The sequence below is a fragment of the Hemitrygon akajei genome, chromosome 10 (genome assembly GCF_048418815.1).
Source record: "Hemitrygon akajei chromosome 10, sHemAka1.3, whole genome shotgun sequence".
Classification (NCBI taxonomy): domain Eukaryota; kingdom Metazoa; phylum Chordata; class Chondrichthyes; order Myliobatiformes; family Dasyatidae; genus Hemitrygon; species Hemitrygon akajei.
Window position 1 is genome coordinate 51,256,769 of NC_133133.1, and position 24,351 is coordinate 51,281,119.

The following is a 24,351-nucleotide window of genomic DNA, read 5'->3' on the forward strand; positions in this document are numbered from 1 at the left end:
ATCATTTCACCCCCCCCCCCCCCCCCCAAGCGTTGAAATGTCTAATACAGAAGCATATCAGAGGGCATGCACTTAAGGTGAAAGAAAGGTAAATTCAAAAGGAGACGAGGGCAAGTTTTTAAAATTGTAAACAGAGTGGTGGATGCCTGGAATACGCTGTCTGGGGTGGTGTAGAGGTACAAGCATTAAGGACTTTTAGAGACATATAGATAGGCACATGAAAATGGAAGAATACAGATATTGTGTAGGCAGATTTATTTAGTTAGCCATTTAATTACTAGTTTAATTCGGCACAACATTGTACGTCAAAATTCTTCTTCTGTGCTGTACTGTTCCATGTTCTAGTTCGAGGAATTGACCCCTTCAGTATGTCAAAAGGGAAGGGAAATAGCATCAGCTGAACAAATCTCGTTAAAGGTGGTGGGAATTACAGAAGGTGACCTGCTGGATGTGAAGACTGGTGATGTACAAAAGGAACAATCCTTGTTCCAACACGAGATGCAGAGAAGAAATAAGGATAAAAGGAAACACCTGCTTGTAGCAGATATTCATAGCTAAAATATTGTTTCATTCCACCCCACTCACTCACAAACTGGCAGTCCTAAAAGATAACTAGATATGGACCACATGAAACTAACAGCAAGGGAATTGTACACAGAAAGTAATCGTAATGCAAATTCTGTGCAACTGTAGGAAGCAGTAAAATATAGTCTATGTACTTGAAAAAAATTGAAGAGTGCTAGTCAAGTTGAAGTACGGAAAAGTATCATGGATTCCTGAAAGAAATCGACATAATGGAGAAAGAGGGGCAGGTGTTAGTACAGAAAAAAAAATCCTGGAAATAGTAGCAAAATCAAAGTTTAATATTATTAGTAAAAAAAAATGAAGAGCAAGAGCAAGTTAAAAATGCTTTATGGGAATAAACTAGAGAGCTGCACAAATAGAAGACAGCTCGGTCACTACAGAATGAATAATGGAAATGGCATCGAAGCTCTTCGCTTCTTTTTGGATTCCAGACCTAACCAGTTCCCCTCTACCACCACTCTCCTCCGTCTAGCGGAATTAGTCTTTACTCTTAATAATTTCTCCTTTGGCTCTTCCCACTTCCTCCAAACTAAAGGTTTAACCTTGGGCACCCGTGTGGGTCTCAGCCATGCATGCCTTTTTGTTGGCTTTGTGGAACAGTCTATGTTCCAAGCCTATATGGGTATCCGTCCCCCACTTTTCCTTCGCTACATCGACGACTGCATTGGCGCTGCTTCCTGCACGCATGCTGAGTTCGTTGACTTCATTAACTTTGCCTCCAACTTTCACCCTGCCCTCAAATTTACCTGGTCCATTTCCAACACCTCCCTCCCCTTTCTTGATCTTTCTGCCTCCATCTCTGGAGACGGCTTATCTACTGATGTCTACTATAAGCCTACAGACCCTCACAACTACCTGGACTATTCCTCTTCCCACGCTGTCTCTTGCAAAAATGGCATCCCCTTCTCACAATTCCTCCGTCTCCACCGCATCTGCTCTCAGGATGAGGCTTTTCATTCCAGGACGGAGGAGATGTCTTCCTTTTTTAAAGAAAGGGACTTCCCTTCATCCACCATCAACTCTGCTCTCAAATGCATCGCTCCCATTTCACGCACATCTGCTCTCACCCCATCCTCCAGCCACCCCGCTAGGGAAAGGGTTCCCCTTGTCCTCACCTACCACCTCACCAGTCTCCAGATCCAACATATAATTCTCTGAAGGGATCCCACCACCAAGCACATCTTTCCCCCCCTCCCTCTTTCTGCTTCCCACAGGGATCGCTCCCTACACAACTCCCTTGTCCATTCGTCCACCCCATCCCTTCCCACCGATCTCCCTCCCAGCACTTATCCTTGGAAGTGGAACAAGTGCTACACCTGCCCTTACACTTCCTCCCTCACCACCATTCAGGGCCCCAGACAGTCCTTCCAGGTGAGGAGATATGTCACCTGTGAGTCGGCTGGTGTGGTATACTGCGTCCCAGAGTGGCCTTTTATACATTGGTGAGACCCGACGCAGACCGTTTCCTCTCTATACAAAATCTAGCAACTTCTGGCAGGTGAATGCTTAATTAAGACAAGGAGAATTTATTTTCTGATAGCTGTGTATCTTTGGGTTTCTCTAAATCATTTATGGGCACGTTCAAAACAGAGACAAATTTTTGGACAATGGGAAAACTCAAGTATTGCAGGGAACTATGTTCAAATTCTGGTCACCTCATTATAGGAAGGATGTGGAAGCTATGGAGAGGGTGCAGAGGCAATTTACCAGGATGTTGCCTGGTTTGGAGAACAAGTCATATAAAGCAAGGTTAGCAGAGCTGGGACTTTTCTCTTTGAAAGAGCGTAGAAGAATGAGAGGGGACTTGATAGAGGTCTACAAGTTTATGAGAGGCATAGATAGGGTGGATAGTCAGTACCCGTTTCCCAGGGCACCAACAGCAAACACCAGAGGGCATATGTACAAATTTAAGGGAGGAAAGTTTAGGGGAGACATCAGGGGTAAGTTTTTTTTTTTTTTTTTTTTTTTTTTTACACAGAGGGTTGTGAGTGCCTGGAATGACTTGCCAGGGATGGTGGTGGAGGCTAAAACATTAGGGGTATTTAAGAGCCTCTTGGACAGGCACATGGTTGAAAGAGAAATGGAGGGTTATGGGGTAGTGTGGTTTTAGTACTTTTTTTGTAAGGATTATATGGGTTGGCACAACATGGAGGACTGAAGGGCCTGTACTGTGCTGTAGTGTTCTATGGTTCTATGGAACAAAAGAGGCATTGTTGAGGCAAGATCAGTTTAGCCGTGATTTTACCAGAATGGAAGAATCTGTTCAAGTGGCCATTTGTCCTTTATATTCATTCAAAAAAAATAAAGCATTTTTCTGCAATTATACAAAATTAGTAAGAAACTACACATTTAGTATATATTTTGACTGCTATCCAAGAAGGAATGCATTTTCTTTAAAGACAAAATGAAGAATTACTAGTTCCTGAATTGACAGTAATTAGACCAGAGGGTAATAAGGACTTTGTGGTCATTGATCGGCTTTCTTGCTGCAATATTGAAGGCATTAATTGCACATGGAGAGCTAGATTATGCTTCAGAACGTAGACTAAGAGGTATTCTTTATTAAAGCACTATATCTCAAAAGATTGCTAGGAGAAAATTGCAACTTGAAGGATACTCTAGAACAGGGGTTTCCAACCTTTTTTATGCCATGGACCCTTACCAATAACTGAGGTTGGGAAGCGATGCTCCAGAACCTCAACATCTCAGAATAAATGGATCAATGTTTTAGGATGGTGGTGAGGGACCTTTCCTAAAGAACTATCTATCGATCTTTATATCAAGGGCGAGAACTGCTTGATTTTAGTCAACACAATTTTACATTTTGATAATGGAATAAGACAAATAAGCCATGATCTTTTATTGAATGGTAAAAACAGACTTGCATTCTTGCTGTTACAATTATGAACACTGTGCTTAACCTAATCTTCATTTATTTGAAAGCATATACCACTTCACTTGGAGCAAAAGCAACTAGACTTAAATTTAAAGAGACTTACTAGTTTTAACATCCAAGTACTGCCTCGACATGTTGCAAAGCAGCCAAAGAAACCAAATATGACGATGACAGCACCAGTTCCAATGAGTACGTAGGGAGCATTCGTACTTTTTTCAGCAACAAGTGCCAGGTAGTCTTCTAAACTTACTTTGCCCCATATTCCAACTGCTAAAAGGACAGTACCTGCAAACTGAGGTGGAAAAAGGCAGAGATGAAAAACATTGGTCAGAATTGCACTCTTCAATAAGTTAATTATAATATTTACCCTGCCTAACTAAAAATTCAAAGTACTCTTGGAATTGACAGATCATTGCAATTAAGTAGTTATTTTATAAATCTCAACATATGCACTTATGGATATTAGCCAGTTTTACAAGATCATAAGACACAAGAACAGAATTGGGCTATCCAGTCCAACCCTCTCCAACCATTGTCCCTCTCAACCCATTTTTCTGCCTTCTCCCCAATACCTTTGTAGCTCTGACTATACAAGAACCAGTCAACCTCTGCTTTAAACTTACCCAATGACTTGGCCTCCACAGCCATCTATGACAATGAATTCCATAGATTCACCATCCTCCGGCTAAAGAAATTCCTGACATTTGTTTTAAATGGACATCCTTCTATAACATCCCTCTGGTCCTACACTCCTCCACCATAGGAAATATCCATCATTGGAAATATCCTCTCCACATCCACTCTACCTAGGCGTTTCAATAGGTTTCAATGAGATCCCCTCCATTCTTCTGAACTCCAGCAAGTACAGGTCTGGAGCCATCAAATGATCCTCATGTATTAAACACTTCATTTCCTGAATCATTCTGATGAACCTCCTTGGGACCCTAACCAAAGCCTGAACATATTTTTTTTTTTTAAAAAGATGAGTGGCCCAAAACTGCTCATGATATTCCAAATGCTACCTGACAAATACCTTATAAAGCCTCAGCATCACATCCTTGCTTTTATATTCTAGCCCTCTTGAAGTGAATGCTAACATTGATTTTGCCTTCCTTACCACCGACCCAACCTGCAAGTTAACCTTCAGAGAATCCTGTATAAGCACTCCCAAATCCATTTACACCTGACTTTTGAATTTTCTCCCTTTTAGAAAACTGACTTTATTCCTTCTACCGAAGTGTACGACTATACACTTTTCTGCACTATATTCCGTCTGCAACTTCTTTGTCCATTTTCCTAATCTAAGTCCTTCTGTAAAACCCCTGCTTCAACGCTACCTGCTTCTCCACCTATCTTCATATTGTCCAAAAACTTGCCCAATAAGGCCCCCTTTATTCCCACCCATTGCCTCTAGCCAGTCAGCCAATCTTCTATCAATGCTAATATCTTTCCTGTAATACCATGGGCTCTTACCTTGTTAAGCAGCTTCATGTGTCAAAGACCTTTGACAAAGACCTTGTCAAAGACCTTCTGAAAATCCAAGTAAATAACATCCACTGCCTGTAATTTCCTCCAAGAGTACCAATAGATTTGTCAGGCAATATTTCCCCTTAAGGAAACCATTCAAACTTCGGCCTATTTTATTATGTGCATCCAAGTAGCCAGAAACCTCATCATTAATAATGGACTCCAACATCTTCCCAACCACTGAAGTCAGGCTACCTGGCCCATAACTTCCTTTCTTCTGCCTCCCTCCCTTCTTCAAGAGTAGAATAATATTTGCAATTTTTCAGTCCTCCGCAGACATTCTAGAATCTAGAAAGATCATTACTAATACCTCCATAATCTCTTCAGCTACCTGCTTCAGAAACCTGCACTGTTGTTCATCTGGCCCAGGTGACTTATCTACCTTTAGTTTTCCCAAACACCTTCTTAGTAATAGCAACTATACTTATTTTTGTCCCAGATGTTCAAATTTCTGGCATACTACTAGTGTCTTCCACAACGAAGACTGACACAAAGCACTGATTAAGTTCTCCTGTCATTTCTTTGCCAACCCCCCCCCGTTACTATCTGTCCAGCGTCACTTTTCTGAGATTCAATATTCACTCTTATCTCCCTCTTACTCTTAAGATGTCTGAGAAAACTTTTTTGTATAATCTTTTATATTGTTGGCTCTTACCTTCATATTTCATCTTTCATCTCCTTATAGCGTATTAGTTGTGTTCTGGTTTTAAAAAGCTTCCCATTCCTTTAATGTCCCACTAACGTTTGCTCGATTATATGCCATTTCCTTTGCTATTATGTGTCTTTACTTCACTTGTCAGCCACAATGGCTCATCTTCCCATCAGAATACTACTACTTCTTTGGGATGTATCTATCCCTCACCTTCCAAACTGCTTCAAGATACTCCAGCTAATGATGGTCTGTTGTCATCCCTGCTTGTGTCTCCTTCCAATCGACTTTGGCCAGCTCTTCTTTTCCCTGTACTCCACAAGACTTAGGAGCAGAATTAGGCTATTTGGCCCATCAAGTCTGCTTCACTATTCAATCATGGCTGATTATTTTTTCCCTCCTCAGCCACAGCCCTGGTCTTCTTCCCGTAACCTTTGATGCCATGTCCAATCAAAAACCTATCAATCTGCATGTGTTGCCCTTAAGGCATTTGTTTAGCTTTATTATATTTTCGCTTTAGTAATTAGTTTGTAATTATTTTCTAGTTAAAGTTAAGGTTGTTGAAAGTAAATTTGTTGTCTGTGATGTATTGTGTCATGTGATGATGTCACACCCGGTTTTGCTGCATCTTGTAAGAAAATACCGGTTTGGAGAAACAGGAAGTAGGGGGCTTGTGTGTGCAGGATCAGCGCGAGAAAAGTTTTTATTCTACGCACTAAGAAACATCATAGAAGCAACGCCGTATGCTTATAAGATAATCGATATGTTGAAGTAAAAATGTTAACGCTGATTCTGTTAAAAGTAATGACGGTTGATGAAGTTTATTTTCTTTACTATTGAAAGCGTTGCTGGATAGTTTGTGTGAAGTGTATTTAAAGCCTGTTGATGGCATAGGTAGACTCTGACTGTATGTTGTACTTTAATGTAATATAGTTTGTTGTAGTTTTATTTTTACAAGTATTTATGATGTAAATGTGATGCCAAGAAGGAAACAAATACTGTATATATTTTGTATTGTTTTATCAACAGTTTTCACCATACGTTAATTTGGAAGAATGAACAGTAAATGGTTAATCTTACTGCGATCGTGCCCTCACTGACTACGGTTTACCTAGGTGTTTAGTTCAGTTTTTACACCTGCACGAGAACACTACAGTGAAAAGGTGGCATTACCAGGTGTTTCAACAAGTGGTACGATGGCATCGCGATCTAGTGTCAAGTCGTTGCCATCCAGCGCCAGGAGCAGTAGGGCATCAGCAAATAAGGCTGCCCACGCAAGAGCTAAAACAGAAACCGCTAAGGTGCGAGCATTGTACGCTGAACAGGAAGCAAAATTGAGAATGGAAAAGGCTGCCAGAGAAGCCGAAAACCAAAAGGAAGAGGCTGCCAGAGAAGCCGAAAACCAGTTGGAAAGGGCAAGGATAGAAGCAGAGTTAGAAGTGCTGACGCTACACCGAGAAGCAGAAGCTGCCAGGGTGGAAGCAGAAGTATTAGAAAACGCTGAAGAAATGCACGTTCTAGATGAAGTGAAATCTACTTCAGAAAGGACCAGATTGGAACGCACTAGCGACTACATCCGATCTCAAATGGACCTGAAGATTCGTTCTTCCTCTCCATACTTATATGCTAACCTCCCATTTCAGGAGGAGTCAAAGAGAGGCCCAATTGCATCGCATCCATCTGAGGAAGACAATTTACCCTTGCAGCTTTGCAACAAACTCAAGAATGAAAGGGCTGACGACAAATACTTCTCGACACCAAACTTACCAGATTTGGCAAGAGACGAGGCAAAGGCTGAAGTCAGACCAGCAAATCCCATAAAGAACGTAAACACTCAGTCATATGCCTGCCAACATATTCTCCCAGCCAGCATGCCACTTGCAGTTGAACCCATGGCACTGTATTTAGCACGACAACATCTCATCACTTCAGGACTATACCAGTTTGACGATAAGCCTGAAAACTACCATGCATGGTACTCCTCATTCGCCAATGCTACCGGCGGAGTCCAGCTCGAAGCAACCCAAGAGTTGGATCTTATGACAAAATGGCTGGGAAAAGAATCATGCGAACAGGTGAGACGCATACGTTCAGTGTACATCAACAACCCCAAGCTAGCCTTAGGTAAAGCATGGAAGAGACTTCGGGAGTGCTATGCCGCCCCTGAAATTATTGAAACAGCACTATTTTGACGGCTGGAAAATTTTCCTAGGGTGTTAGCCAAGGACCACACTAAATTAAGGGAACTCAGATTTACTCATGGAGATTGAAGGCGCTAAAGAAGATGGCTATTTAACTGGCCTGTCATATCTAGATACTTCATACGGAATTAGACCAATCGTGGACAAACTTCCATTTGGGCTGCAGGAGAGGTGGGTGTCTGTTGGCTCAGAGTACAAGGAAGAGAACGATGGTCGACTTCCTCCCTTTAAGTATTTCACTAGGTTTGTGTGCAAGGAGGCAAAGAAGCGAAACGACCCTAGCTTCATCAGTCAAGGTAGCAGTACAATTCACACCAAGCTAGTCGAACCCACTTCAAATAATTTTAACATCAATAAACCTGTCCTGGTGCATAAGACTGAAGTCTCCACAACTAACAATGACCCTAGCAAGTATTGTCCATTACACAAACCCCACCCCCTCAAAAAATGCAAAACGTTTAGAAAAAACCCTTTGACGAGAGAATGGCCCTTCTCAAGGAAAAAAAATGTTTTAAATGCTGTTCCTTTACCTCTCACCTCACTAGAGAGTGTACGATCCCCGTAAAGTGCTCGGAATGTAACAGCACTAATCACGATGGGGCCATGCATCCCGGCCCGTTACCGCAAACTGGCAAAGCTCCTTCACCCTCACAACAGGACGGCGGGGAGGGAGAGGATCACTCCAAGACAACTGTTGTCAGCTCGAGCTGCACAGAAGTTTGCGGTCAAGGTCAGTCAAGCCATTCTTGCTCAAAGATCTGCCTCACTAAGGTGTACCCTAAGGGAGCCAAAGACAAGGCCATCAAAGCCTATGTAATTCTGGACGACCAGAGCAATCGCTCACTGGTCAGACCAGAGTTCTTCGACTTGTTCAATGTAGAGAGTAATCAGTTCCCATACTACCTTAGAATGTGCTCTGGCAGCGTAGAAACATATGGCAGGAAGGCAGAAGGCTTCCAGCTCGAGTCGCTGGATGGCAAAGTTGTCATCTGTCTCCCTCCGCTCTTAAGAGTGCAATGAAATTTTGAATAACCGCACTGAGATCCCGACGCCAAGTGCTGTGTGACACCAGCCACATCTCCACCACATCGCCAAGCACATCCCAGAACTGGACCCAAAAGCAGAAATACTCCTGCTACTCGGAAGAGATGTTCTCAGGGTGCACAAGGTCAGGCAGCAGGTCAATGGACCACACGACACCCCCTTTGCCCAACGCCTGGATCTGGGCTGGGTGGTGATAGGAGAGGTGTGCCTTGGCAATGTACACAAACCGACAGTTAACAGACTCAAGATTAACGTGCTAGAGAGTGGCCGTCATTCAATTTTTCAACCCTGCACAAGCTTCATGTGTATGAAGGAAGCACGACAAGGCTTTAACAGGTGTAGTAAAGTAACCGAGGAGACACTGGGACAGTCAGTCTTTGCTCAAAATGAGCATGATAACAAGCTTGCTCCACCAGCAGAAAAAACTCAAATGAGCGAGACATTTGAGCTGATCGAACCTGAAAGAGACTTGGAAATTCGGCCACAAATACATACAGGAGTCACTTACCTTGAAGAATCAATACGTACCACCGAACGCTTTCAGCGGTTCTCCACTTTGAATTCCTTAGTGAGAGGACTTGCGTTCCTCATTCACATGGCCAGATCCCACAAACACTCATCCCGAAATAGTAAATGTAGGGGATGGCACAAATGTAACTTACCTCGCACTGTGGATGAGTTGGCCCAGGCAAAAGAAGTCATCCTTAAAGCAAATCAAAGAGCAGCTTTTGCTAGGGAGCTTTCTGTCCTCCAAGCTAATAAACCAATACCAAAGGACAGCCCTTTGAAGAAACTCAACCCAATCCTGAAGAACGATCTCATTTGCATTGGAGGCCGGTTAATACACTCTCACTTTTCAGCTGCAATAAAGAGCCCAGTAATCCTGCCCAAAGACAGCCATGTGTCCTTACTGCTTACTCACCATCACCACGAACAGGTAAGGCATTAGGGCCATCACCTGACAGAGGGAGCAATCAGGGCAGCGGGACTGTGGATCTTGGGAGGCAAAACACTGATCAATTCAGTACTCTACAGATGTGTAACCTGCAGGAAACTGCGAGGGAAGCTGGAAGCTCAGCGTATGGCAGACCTCCCACCAGAATGCCTCAATGCCTGCCCTTCTTTTACATATGTGGGGCTCGATGTATTTGGTCCCTGGACTATCATCACTAGACACACCAGAGGAGGACAAGCAGAGAGCAAACGGTGGGCCATCATGTTCAGCTGCATGAGTTCAAGAGCGGTGCACATTGAGGTCATCAAATCTTTGGATACATCCAGCTGCATTACTGCTCTCAGGCGCTTCTTTGCACTAAGAGGCCCTGCAAAATAGTTAAGGTCTGATTGCGGCGTGAACTTTGTTGGAACATCCAAGGAGCTCGGGATGGACAAAACAGTGCAAAGGTACCTCAGTGAGCAGGGATGCAACTGGGAATTCAACACACCACATGCCTCTCACATGGGAGGCTCATGGGAGCGGATGATTGGTATCGCCAGAAGGATCCTGGATTCAATGTTTTTGCAGCAACGCACCCGACTGACCCACGAAGTACTGTGTACACTAATGGCAGAGGTCACAGCTATTATAAATGCAAGACCACTCCTACCTGTGTCTTCTGACCCAGAAAGCCCCTTCATACTTTCGCCATCAATGCTCCTTACGCAGAAGGCAGGAGTTCCCCCTCCACCTGGGGACTTCTCAGATAAGGATTTGTACACAAAGCAATGGAGACAGGTTCAGACTCTCGCAAATCAGTTCTGGTCTCGTTGAAGACATGAGTATCTACCTTTGTTGCAACACAGCCAAGAGTGGACAGAACCTCGCAGGAATCTTCAAGCTGGAGATTTAGTCCTGCTCAGGGACAAGCAGATCGCCCGCAACTGCTGGCCAATGGCCAGAATTACTGCCACATTCTCTGGTAGGGATAGACATGTCAGGAAGGTTGAGTTGAAAACTTCTGACCAAGGTGATGTGAAAACTTACCAAAGGCCAGTTGCAGAAGTCGTTCTATCTACCTAAAGACTGCTCTAGAGACTAAAGTTTTGTATTATGTTCATAGTGACCTTACAAAGTGTGTTGTCCTTAAGGCATTTGTTTAGCTTTATTACATTTTCGCTTTAGCAATTCATTTGTAATTATTTTCTAGTTAAAGTTAAGGTTGTTGAAAGTAAATTCGTTGTCTGTGATGTATTGCGGCATGCGATGATGTCACACCCGGTTTCGCTGTGTCTTGTGGGAAACTACCGGTTTGGAGAAACAGTAAGGAGGGGGCTTGTGAGTGCAGGATCAGCGCGAGAAAAGTTTTTATTTTACGCACTAAGAAACATCATAGAAGCAACGCCGTATGCTTATAAGATAATCGATATGAAGTAAAAATGTTAACGCTGATTCTGTTAAAAGTAATGACGGTTGATAAAGTTTATTGTCTTGTGCTATTGAAAGCGTTGCTGGATAGTTTGTGTGAAGTGTATTTAAAGCCTGTTGATGGTGTAGATAGATTCTGACTATGTTGTACTTTAATGTAATATAATTTGTTCTAGTTTTACTTTTACAAGTATTTATGATGTAAATGCGATGCCAAGAAGGAAACAAATACTGTATATATTTTGTATTGTTTTATCAACAGTTTTCACTATACGTTAATGTGGAAGAGTGAACAGTAAACAGTTAATCTTACTGCGATCATGCCCTCATTGACTACGGTTTACCTAGGTGTTTAGTTCAGAGTTTTTACACCTGCACGAGAACACTATACTGCACCTTAAGTACACCCAATAACCTGGCCTCCACAGCTGCCTGTAATACTAAAACATACGTACATACATATATATACACACACACACACACATATATATATATATACACACACACACACATATATATACACACACACATATATATATACACACACACATATATATATACACACACACATATATATATACACACACACACACACATATATATAAATAAAACTTTAGCTTCTCCCTCTAAAACTGAAGGGTGAATTATATAATATTAAGATCACCATCTCCTACGTGTTTCCTTACCTTACCGAAGTGCTCCCTTATCAAATTTGGTTCATTACAAACAGCAGCCAATCCAGAATGCCTTTCCTCTAGTGGGCTCAAAGACAAGCTGCTCTAAAAAGCCATCTCGCAGGCATTCTACAAATTCCCTCTCTTGGGATCCAGCACTCAGCTGATTCTCCCAATCTACCTGCATACTGAAATCCTCCATGACTATCATAGCATTGCCCTTTTTACATGCTTTTTCTTTCTCCTGTTGTAATTTGTACTCCACATCCTGGCTACTGTTTGGAGGCCTGTATATTCAGATTCAGATTATTGTCATTTAGAAACCGCAAATGCAATGAAGTTAAAAAATGAGACGACGTTCCCCCAGAATAATATCACAAAAGCACATGACAAAACAGACTACACCAGAAAATCCACGTAACTTTTGGCAATCCCCAATCCAGAGTCCGGAGAAGCTGCTGCATATTAATATTGCGCTACCATCTAGCACGTTCCCCGGAAAGGAGTTCCAAATCCACCAGACAAAAAAAAGACCAAAAACTAAAGCTACAAGACCTGCACAAAACCACATAATTACAACATATAGTTACAACAGTACAAACAATAGCATAATTGATAAAAAATAGACTATGGGCACAGTAAAAATAGTCCAAGATGTTAAAGGACTATAAGTTCAAAAGAAATCAACACAGTTTCCACAAGTCCCCAGGGTCCCGACAGACTCGCCATCCCACGCCAGCGGCAGAAGGGAATACCCCCGCTATGGACTTCCAAGGCACCGCCCGACTCAGCCTCCCAGACGCAGCACACACTGAAAGCGACCCGAGTCCTTCGAACCTCCGAGCCGACAACCATCCCCTTTGGCACAGCTTCTCCGAGCACCATCCTCTGCCGAGCGTATTAAGATGGCCCGCCAACAGCAATGCGACCCCGAGGACTGGGGGCCTGTTCTTCCCAGCAGAGTCCTGGACCTCACAGCAGCAGCAACGAAGGTTGTCTTCCTGGAATTTCCCAATGTTTCTCTGTGCTTCCACGTCCGTTTTCAATTGATTATGATTGCGCACGGCACCCCACTTCACAAATAACAGATAATCAGTTCCTGAGTGGCTGCTGCAAGCTGCGTCGCGCCGCCATCTTGGATCATTTTGACTTCCATCAGGGTCTTTTTACCCTTGCAGTTTCTTAACTCTACCCACAAGGGTTCCAGATCTTCTAATCCCATGTCACCTCTTTCTATGAATTTGATTTCACTTTTTACCAACAGAGCCAACCCATCCCTCTGTCTGCCTGCCTGTCCTTTAGACACAATGTATATCCTTGGACATTAAGCTCCCACCTATGATCTTCTTTCACCTATGACTCTGTGATGCCCACAGAATCAAAACTGCCAATTTCTAACCGTCCTACAAAACCTGCCTTATTCTGTTTACTGTGTGCATTCAAATATAACAACTTCAGTCCTGTATTCATTACCCTTTTCGATTTTTCCCCCATGTTACACACCCCACTGACTGTAATCTCGCCCTATCATCTGCCTGTCCTTTCTCAGTCTCACTGCACATTGCACCTACGTGTATACCAACTGCTCCATTCTCAGCCCCATCACTCCAGTTCCCACTCCCTTGACAGATTAGTTTAAACCCTTCCCAACAGCTCTACCAAACTGCCTGAAAGGATATTGGTGCCCCTCCAGTTCAAGTGTAACCCAACCTTTCTCTACAGGTCATACCTTTCCCAGAAAAGGTCCCCAACAATTCAGAAATCTGAAGCCCTGCCCCAATTCCCCAGCCACGTATTCATCTGCCAGATAATCCTATTCTTAACCTCACTTGCATGTGGCACAGGCAGCAATCCACTGATTACACCCTTGAGGTCCTGCTTTTCAGCTTTCTACCTAACTCCCTATATTCCCTCTTATGTGTGGACACAGCTTCATCTATTAATGCATCCTAGAACAAGGGAAAAAATTCAGCTGTTTTACTTTTTAAATATTGACCACATTGTCATGGATTAGATTAAAAGCAGAGAAAAATACTTTTTAGTTTATTTGTTTACCCCAAACACAAATTTAATCTTTTAGCAATTAAAAAGGATTATAGACAATAGACAGGAGGTGCAGGAGTAGGCCATTTGGCCCTTCTAGCCAGCACCGCCATTCACTGTGATCATGGCTGATCATACACAATCAGTACCCCGTTCCTGCCCTCTTCCCATATCCCTTGACCCCGCTATCTATAAGAGCTCCATCTAACTCTCTCTTGAATGCATCCAGAGACTTGGCCTCCACTGCCTTCTGGGGCAGAGGATTCCACATGTGCACCACTCTCTAGGTGAAAAAGTTTTTCCGCATCACTGTTCTAAATGGCCTACCCCTTATTCTTAAACTGCGGCCTCTAGTTTTGGACTCACCCATCAGCGGGAACATGCTTCCAGCCTCCAGCGAGTCCAATCCCTTAATAATCTTATATGTTTCAATCAGATCCCCTCTCATCCTTCTAAATTCCAGTGTATACAAGCCCAGTCACTCCAATCTTTCAACATATGACAGTCCCGCCATTCCGGGAATTAACCTTGTGATCCTATGCTGCACTCCCTCAATAGCAAGAATGTCCTTCCTCAAATTTGGAGACCAAAACTGCACACAATACTCCAGGTGGGGTCTCACCAGGGCCCTGTACAGCTGCAGAAGGACCTCTTTACTCGTATACACAATTCCTCTTGTTATAAAGGCCAGCATGCCATTAGCTTTCTTCACTGCCTGCTGAACCTGCATGCTTGCTTTCATTGACTGATGTACAAGAACACCTAGATCTCGTTGTACTTCCCCTTTTCCTAACTTGACTCCATTTAGATAGTAATCTGCCTTCCTGTTCTTGCCACCAAAGTGGATAACCTCACATTTATCCACATTAAACTGCATCTGCCATACATTTGCCCACTCACCCAACCTGTCCAAGTCACCCTGCATTCTCATAACATCCTCCTGACATTTCACACTGCCACCCAGCTTTGTGTCATCAGCAAATTTGCTAATGTTACTTTTAATCCCTTCATCTAAATCATTAATGTATATTGTAAACAGCTGCGGTCCCAGCACTGAACCTTGCGGTACCCCACTGGTCACAGCCTGCCATTCCGAAAGGGACCCGTTAATCGCTACTCTTTGTTTCCTGTCAGCCAGCCAATTTTCAATCCATGTCAGTACTTTGCCCCCAATACCATGGATTAAGGTTTAAGGATTAAACCTTAAAAAGAGATTTGAAAGTCAAAAAGGAATTCTTGAAACTTGATGTTAAGGAATCTGTCCTGCAACACCGCTCGCTGTTGCTCATCTAAGCTTTTAGGTCTGACACTAAATTACAAAAGATAGCAAAACAGTGTGAATAGAATAGAGTGTCCTGACGAAGGGTCTCTGCCCGAAACGTTGACAGTGCTTCTCCTTATAGATGTTGCCTGGCCTGCTGTGTTCCACCAGCATTTTGTGTATGTTGGGAGAGTGTCTTTTTACCATTTTCCTTCAGTTCCCAGGGTACAGACAATCCTTAACAGTCAACATGATTTACATTGTACTGTTATTTACTACACCACTCAAACACTTTTATAACAAAATAACATAAAGAGGAAAACAAATCACACCAGTAATCAGACTCAACTATGGGTACAAGGTGTAGTGTTTGAAGCAGTTTCTAGTTCAATGAGGCCTGACAACAACATACCAGGCTTTCTACATGCTTGCATCATCTTACCAGTGAGGTTCCAAATGAGCCTCTAACTCATCTTAAAGTTTAAAATCAAGTATAGCTTTTTAAATTCCTACTTTTAAAACAAAAAAAAACATTAAAGAGAAATACAAAGTATATTTCACACTAAGCAGCAAAAATTAGATATTTAACTGAATCAGAATAAACACACCTCAGCTGAATTACACAGTCAAAACATTAGGAAATATCACAAGTAATTTCAACATTACTATTTTTGAACAAAAACAACAGCATTCCTCTTAAAGGCAATTTTAGGCACCTGGTCTCATAAGAAGTGTTGGAATTAGAAATCATTCCATTCTTTTGTGGAACAACATTTTCAATAAAGACAAGTCTACAGATGCTAGGATCTATACCAAACAATCAATCTGCTGGAGGAACTCTGTAGATCAAATGGTATCTGTGGGAAGAAAAGAACTGCTGATTTTAGAGCCAAAACCATTTTCAACCTAAATGTTGACAATTCTTTTCCTCAACAGACCTGCTAAAATTTTCCAGATTACTTGTTGCTAGCTTTAAATGAATTCACCTTACCATTTAAAATCATATCAAGCTGATATTCAGCAGAAACTATCCTAGTTCTTCACAAAATTACTTTAATAGTCTCAGACTCTAATATGTAACCATGCAACCTTGCCATCCATCAATTTGCCCAAGAACTTCTGCAGGCATGCAACACTACCCAAATGTACTGGACTAGATGGAGACCATTCAGTCACTATTAGATAAGAAGCCATTAAAACTTTCACTTAACACGAACTTTCCAGAAGTTAGTCCACCTTTATTTTTGTGCTCAAGTTGTCTGAATAGGTTGCTTATTACTACACTGCTATGGAATTTCAGTGGTCGTAGTCCTTAGTCTTAATCCAAAAAAGATCTCACTGGAAATAAAACTGCATCACTGTCTGTTATGGGGAGGGGGCTTCTGCACAGAAGCTACAGAAAGTTGTAAAATTAATCAGCTTCATCTTGGGTACTAGCCTCCGTAGTATCCACGATATCTTCAAGGAGCGGTGCCTCATAAAGGCAATGCCCATTATTAAGGACCCCATCACCCAGGGCACGCGCTCTTCTCATTGTTACTGTCAGGAAGGTGGTACGGAAGTCTGAAGGCCCCCACTTAGCAATTCAGGAACATCTTCTTCCCCTCTGCCACATGATGCCCAAATGGACATTGAACTCATGAACACTACCTCACTTTTTTCCTTTCTTAAAAAAAATATATCTGTTTTTGCACTAGTTTTAATCTATTCAATATACATCCAGGTGTTCCGTTTTTCGAACATTCGCTTTACGACACCTCGCTGTTATGAAAGACCTACATTAGTTACCTGTTTTCGCTAACAGAAGGTGTTTTCACTGTTACGAAAAAAGGCAGCGCGCGCACTGAGCAGCCAAGCTCCTCCTCCGGAACTGCATTCTAGCCGCCTTTGCTTAAACATGTGCCTGTGAGCATCTGTGCTTTATTTTGATTCTGCCCCTCTGCACGTACTTAACAAATCTGTGATATGTTAATTCACGTGAACCTTTATTTAACTGACAGAAGTACAAAGAAAAGATTTTCAATAGTTTTACTGACCAACTTAATTGTATTTTGTAAATATACACAAATTTAGAATTTGATGGCTGCAACACACTCAACAAAAGTTGGGACAGAGGCATGTTTACCATTGTGTTACATTGTGGCGACCCACTTTCTGTGCAGGAGAACCGGCTCACAAATAGCCAGTGCACGGGGAGAGACTTTGGTAATGCACCTCTGACGTCATTTCCGCCCGGAGAGGGCAGGCGCCAGGGATTAAATGCCAGCGCCACGGTTTGAATAAACTAGTCTCGAAACGACTTACCGACTGCATGTCATCTCTAGCTCTGTATGTAGTACATCGCTCCATTGGTGACCCCGATGGTCCAAACGGGATTTGGACCAAAGATGACCGACTCTTCATCTGTTCACGCAGTTTCGCTAAAACTGCCGACTTTCTGGACGCTGCGACCACGCGTGTGGTTTAGCCAAGCAAAAGCCCGGTTCCAGATTCGACAGATATCTTCTGATTCCACGCGTTATCATCACGTGGTGAGCGCCCTTGACCAGGAGACGGCTGCCCAGGTTGCGGATTTCATACAGTCGCCCCCGGAAGAAGGCAAATATGAAGCATTCAAAGCGCTGCTCATTGGGACCTTTGGCCTCTCACGGCGTGAGCCTGCTTCACCTGGACGGTTTGGGAGACAGACTGCCGTCAGCATTGATGAACGAGATGCTGCCCCTGGCTGACGGACACAAGCCCTGCCTCATGTTCGAGCAAGCGTTCCTAGAGCAACTGCCCGAGGACATACACCTGCTGCTGGCTGACGCAGATTTCAGCGTCCCCCGGAAGGTGGCGGCCCGGGCAGACGTGCTGTGGAAAGCCAAGAGGGAGAGCGTGGTGTCCGTCGGTCAGATTACCAGGCCACGCACCCAACAGCAGACCGGACCAGGCCCGGCAGGGGGGCGCACACAACACAGAGGCAGGAGTGAGGAGGCCAGTGAACAGTGGTGTTTCTACCACCAGCGGTGGGGCACAAAAGCCCGCCGTTGTCGCCCGCCCTGCAAGGGCCAGGGCCAGCAGCCGCTAATGACTATGGCGGCTGGCCACCAGGACAGCCTCTTGTACGTCTGGGACAAACAGTTGGGACGCCGCTTCTTGGTCGACACCGGAGCGGAAATCAGCGTCTTGCCCCCGACGGGGTACGACACCCACAACCCATCCTGAGGGCCGCAAACGGCAGCACAATATGGACCTACAGCACCCGCACAGTGCAGCTGCAGTTCGGCACCAGCCGGTTCACGTGGGACTTCACACTGGCCGCCGTGGCCCAACCACTCCTGGGGGTGGACTTCTTGCGAGCTCACAGCCTGCTGGTCGACTTGCAAGGGAAAAGACTGGTACATGCCGAGACTTTCCAGACGTTCTCCCTGGGTGAAGCCAAGTTGCCGGCCCCACACCTGGACTCCATCACGCTGTTGGACAACGAATTCACCAGAATCCTGGTGGACTTTCCATTGATTCTGGCACCGCAGTTCATGGCAGCCATGCCCAGACACGGGGTACAGCACCACATCCCGACCCAGGGACCACCCCTCCACACCTGCGCACGAAGGCTCCCCCCGGAAAAGCTCCGCCTGGCGAAGGAGGAGTTCAAGAGGATGGAGGAATTGGGGATCATACGGAGGTCCGACAGCCCATGGGCCTCCCCCCTACACATGGTGCCCAAAGCAGCTGGGGGTTGGAGACCATGCGGCGACTACCGCAGACTGAACGAGGCTACAACTCCAGACTGCTACCCCGTGCCGCACATACAGGACTTTTCAGCAAACCTGCACGGGGCAAGAATATTTTCCAAAGTATACCTCGTCCGGGGATACCATCAAATCCTGGTGCACCCTGAAGACATCTCCAAAACAGCACTCATCACCCTGTTCGAGTTCCTCCGAATGCTGTTCGGCCTGAAGAATGCCGCACAGACATTCCAGCGGCTAATGGATGCAGTGGGACGCGACCTGGACTTTGCGTTCATCTATTTGGACGAAATCCTTATAGACAGCAGTTGTCGTCAGGAGCATCTGTCCCACCTCCGTCAGCTCTACCCCTGCCTGAGTGATTTCGGCCTCACGATCCACCCGGCCAAATGCTAGTTCGGTCTTGATACCATTGACTTCCTAGGCCACAGGATTACCAAAGACGGGGCAACACCTCTGCCCGCCAAGGTAGACGCGATCCGCCACTTTGCCCGGCCCAACACGGTCAAAGGCCTGCAGGAGTTCATTGGTATGGTGAACTTCTACCACCGTTTCCTCCCCTCAGCAGCCCGTATCATGCGCCCTTTGTACACCCTGATGTTGAGTAAAGTCAAGGACATTACTTGGGACGAGGAGGCCGTGGCCGCTTTCGTTAAAGCCAAGGAAGCCTTGGTAGATGCCGCGATGCTGGTGCACCCCAGAACGGATGTTCCGACCGCCCTCACGGTGGACACATCCGACACAGCAGTCGGTGGAGTGCTGCAGCAGCTCATCAAGGGGCGCTGGCAACCCCTGGCGTTCTTCAGCAAGCACCGATGACCACCCGAACTCAAGTACAGTGCTTTTGACCGAGAGCTGTTGGCACTGTATCTGACAATCCAGCATTTCAGGTACTTCTTAGAAGGCAGGCCGTTCACTGTGTTCACAGACCACAAACTGCTGACCTTCGCATTCACAAAGGTGTCCGATCCCTGTTCGGCTCGCCAGCAGCGAAATCTGTCCTACATCTCCAAGTACATGACGGACATCCAGCATGTCTCGGGAAAGGACAACGACGTGGCGGACGCACTCTCCAGACCAGCTGTCCAGGCCCTGTCCCTGGGGGTGGACTATGCAGCACTGGCAGAGGCGCAGCAGGCAGACGACGAGATGCCCAGCTACAGGGCCCCAGTCTCAGGTTTGCAGCTGCAGGACTTTCTCGTAGGCCCAGGTGAGATGACCCTCCTGTGCGACGTGGCTACCGGCCAACCTCACCCCATCATCCCGGCAGCCTGGAGACGGTGAGTTTTTGACTCCATACACTGTTTGGTGCACCCATCTATCAGGACAACCGTCTAGCTGGTATCCAGCAAGTTCGCGTGGCACGGACTTCGCAAGGTCAGTGAATGGGCCAGAACGTGCACGCAGTGCCGAACAGCCAAGGTGCAGCGGCACACTAAAGCCCCGCCACAGCAGCTTGAACCCACCCACCGGAGGTTCGACCACATTCATGTGGATATCGTGGGCCCCCTACCAGTGTCCCGAGGAGCGCGGTACCTCCTAACTATGGTAGACTGGTTCACAAGGTGGGCAGAGGCGGTCCCGCTCACTGACACATCTGCCGATTCCTGCGCCCGAGCACTGATTGCAACCTGGGTAGCACGTTTCGGGGTACTGGCCCACATTACCTCCGACAGGCACCCAGTTCACCTCCAGCCTGTGGTCGGCTGTGGCCAGCCTATAGGGAACGCAGCTACACCACACTATTGCCTACCACCCACAGTCGAACGGACTAGTGGAACGCTTCCACCGTCACTTGAAGTCGGCTCTCATGGCCCACCTGAGAGGACCTAACTGGGTGGACGAGCTTCCTTGGGTCCTGCTTGGAATTCACACAGCGCCCAAAAGAGAATCGGCACGCCTCGTTGGCCGAGTTGGTGTACGGCGCACCCCTGGCCATCCCAGGAGAGTTCATACCAGCCCCCAGGGGGCAAGAGGAAGAACCCGCAGCAGTCCTGGATAGACTACGCGAAAGGCTCGGCAACCTGGCCCCCGTGCCGACTTCACAGCACGGACGGACCCCGACCCACGTACCCAAAGACCTGCAGGGCTGTAAGTTTGTGTTTGTACAAAGGGGCGGACACTGGGCAACGCTACAGTGGCCGTACAAGGAGCAATTCAAGGTGATCAACAACAACGGGTCCACGTATGCTCTGGACATTGGGGGGAAAGAGGAGGTTTTCACAGTGGACCGACTCAAACCAGCCCATGTGGACTTGGCGCAGCCGGTCGAGGTTCAGGCACCGTGGTGCAGAGGCAGACCTCCCAAACAGAGGCTGATCCAGACTGTGGACATTGGGGGGTGTATCGCTGGTTCTGGGGGCAGGGTTATGTGGCAACCCACTTTCTGCGCAGGTGAACCGGCTCACAAATAGCCAACGCGCGGGGAGAGACTTTGGTAATGCATCTCTGATATCATTTCCGCCCGGAGAGGGCGGGCACCAGGGATTAAATGCCAACGCCATGGTTTGAATAAACTAGTCTCGAAACGACTTACCGACTGCGTGTCGTCTCTAGCTCTGTACGTAGTACATCGCTACAACATCACCTTTCCTTTTAATAACACTTTTTAATCATTTTGGAACTGAGGATACTAATTGTAGTAGATTTGCAATTGGAAATTTTGTCCATTCTTGCTTGATATAAGACTTCAGCTGCTCAACAGTCCGTGGTCTCCGTTGTCTGATTCTCCTCTTCATGACGCGCCATACATTTTCAATAGTCGATCTGGACTGGCAGCAGGCCAGTCAAGCACACACACTCTGTGTCTACAAAGCCACGCTGTTGTAGCCCGTGCAGAATGTGGTCTGGCATTGTCCTGCTGAAATAAGCATGGACGTCCCGGGAAGAGACGTCGCCTTGATGGCAACATAAGTCTCTCCAAAATCCTAATATATGCCTCAGAGTCAATGGTACCTTCACATACATGCAACTCACCCATGCCGTTGGCACTGATGCACCCCCATACCATCACAGATGCTGGCACCTTTCGCTGATAACAATCAGAATGGTCGTTTTCATCTTTGGCACGGAGAACTCGACGCCCGTTTTTTCTGAAAACTAGCTGAAATGTGGACTCATCTGACCACAGCACACAGTTTCACAGTCTTTCGGTCCATCTGAGATGAGCTTGGGCCCAGAGAACTCGCTGGCGTTTCTGTATGTCTTCCTCCTTACGTAATACAGTTTCAAGTTGCATTTCTGGATGCAGCGACGGACTGTGTTAAGTGACAATGGTTTTCCGAAGTACTCCTGAGCCCAGGTGGCTATAATTGTCACAGTAGCATGACGGTTTCTTAGGCAGTGCCGTCTGAGGGCTCGAAGATCACACGCGTTCAACAGTGGTTTCCGACCTTGCCCTTTACGCACTGAGATGTCTGAATTCTCTGAATCTTTTCACAATATTATGTACTGTAGATGTTGAAAGATCTAAATTCTCTACAATCTTGCGTTGGGAAATGTTCCTTTTGAACTGACTTACAATTCTCTCACGAATTTTGGCACAAAGGGTTGAGCCACAACCCATCCTTGCTTGCAAAGACTGAGCCTTTGATGGACGCTACTTTTATACCCAGTCATGATACCTCACCTGCTACCAATTAGCCTGTTTAATGTGGAGTCTTCCAAAACAGTGTTACTTGAATATTCTGTGCACTTTTCAATCTTATTTTAACTCTGTCCCAACTTTTGTTGAGTGTGTTGCAGCCATCAAATTCTAAATTTGTGTATATTTACAAAATACAATTAAGTTGGTCAGTAAAACTATTGAAAATCTTTTCTTTGTACTTTTGTCAGTTAAATAAAGGTTCACGTGAATTAACATATCACAGATTTTTGTTTTTACTGCATTTTGGAAAATATCCCAACTTTTCTGGAAAAGGGGTTTGTATATATACACACAGTCGGCCCTCCTTATCTGCGGGGGATTGGTTCCGGGACCTCTCACGGATACCAAAATTTGCGGATGCTCAAGTCCCTTATTCAACCTGTCTCAATCTGGTGGACCTTCGGACCCAGTGGAACCCCAGACCTTATTTAACCCGTCTCAGTGCGATGAACATTAGGACCTGGCGCCAGAGCTCTGAATGCTCAGTGTTTCTGTTCACGTAAATAATCATGATTGAAAATAAAGTGGAAGTAATAAAGCGAATGGAAAGAGGTGAAACGCCATTGGTCATTGGAAAAGCGTTAGGCTACGTCGGTCAACGATCGGAACAATTTTAAAGGATAAAGTGAGAAAGGCTCTGCCCCGATGAAAGCTACAATTATTACTAAGCAACGCAGTGGTTTAATTATTGGGTTTTGAGTTTTTGATCCTCCACATCAACCCGGCACGGTGGAGAGCGCACTAGGAAGCGATCTGTTCCGAGTCCTGAGAACTTCAGTTCCCGAGCCCGGCGCTGAAATATACATTCTTAAGTGTTTTATATGCATAAAATATATACTATATACTAAGACAAATGTTTGACAAACTGACGCTAAATAATACCGGATGTACCTGTTCCGACTTACTTAGAAAGAGAACTTCCGATTTTTTCGATCCCAATGCACGATAACCCACGCACATCCTGCCGTATACTTTAAATCATCTCTAGATTACTTATAATACCTAATACAATATAAATGCTATGTAAAATGGTTGTTATATTGCATTGTTTAGTGAATAATGACAAGGAAAAAAGTCTGTACGTGCTCGAACAAGTGCTGGAAGAGCACTTCCAGGTTTTCACAATTGGTTGAATCCGCACATGTGGAATCCGTGGATAAGGAGGGCTGACTGTATACATACACACACACACACACACACACACACACACACACACACACACACACAGTGTTGGTACATGGCCAAGTGGTTAAGGCGTTCATCTAGTGATCCGAAGATCACTAGTCCAAGCCTTGGCTGAGGCTGCGTGTGTATCCTTGAGCAAGGCACTTAACCACACATCGCTTTGCGACGACACCGGTACCAAGCTGTATGGACTACATCGGTGGCGTGGAGAGGGGAGATACACACACACACACACATATACACACTTATCATAGTTGATTTACTTGGTTTATTTTTCTTTCTAAATTATCATAATTGCATTATACTCCTGCTGCTCAGTTAACAAATTTTATGATACATGCCAGTGATAATAAACCTGATTCTGATTCCAAAGTTATTAATCATGTAACTAAAGACAAGAAACAAATTGGGAGGAAAAAAGCAAAGCTAAAAAATAAGTGGCCATAGAAAATTGCATGGCAAAAAACTACCTGAGGGAAATAATTAAGATATAAGCAACAATGAAAAGAATTGATAAGGACAAGGTAATAGGCGTAATGTC

At 45.0% G+C, this 24,351-nt stretch overlaps 1 protein-coding gene across 1 annotated transcript in view; it reads right to left on the reverse strand.

Moving 5' to 3' along the window:
* LOC140734384 (tetraspanin-7-like) overlaps window positions 1–24,351 on the reverse strand; it is a 49,863-nt gene that overhangs the window by 18,271 nt on the left and 7,241 nt on the right. Inside the window, exon 2 of the mRNA XM_073058262.1 lies at window positions 3,585–3,773. Coding sequence (XP_072914363.1) covers window positions 3,585–3,773 — 189 coding nt within the window. The remainder of the gene's footprint in view (window positions 1–3,584; window positions 3,774–24,351) is intronic.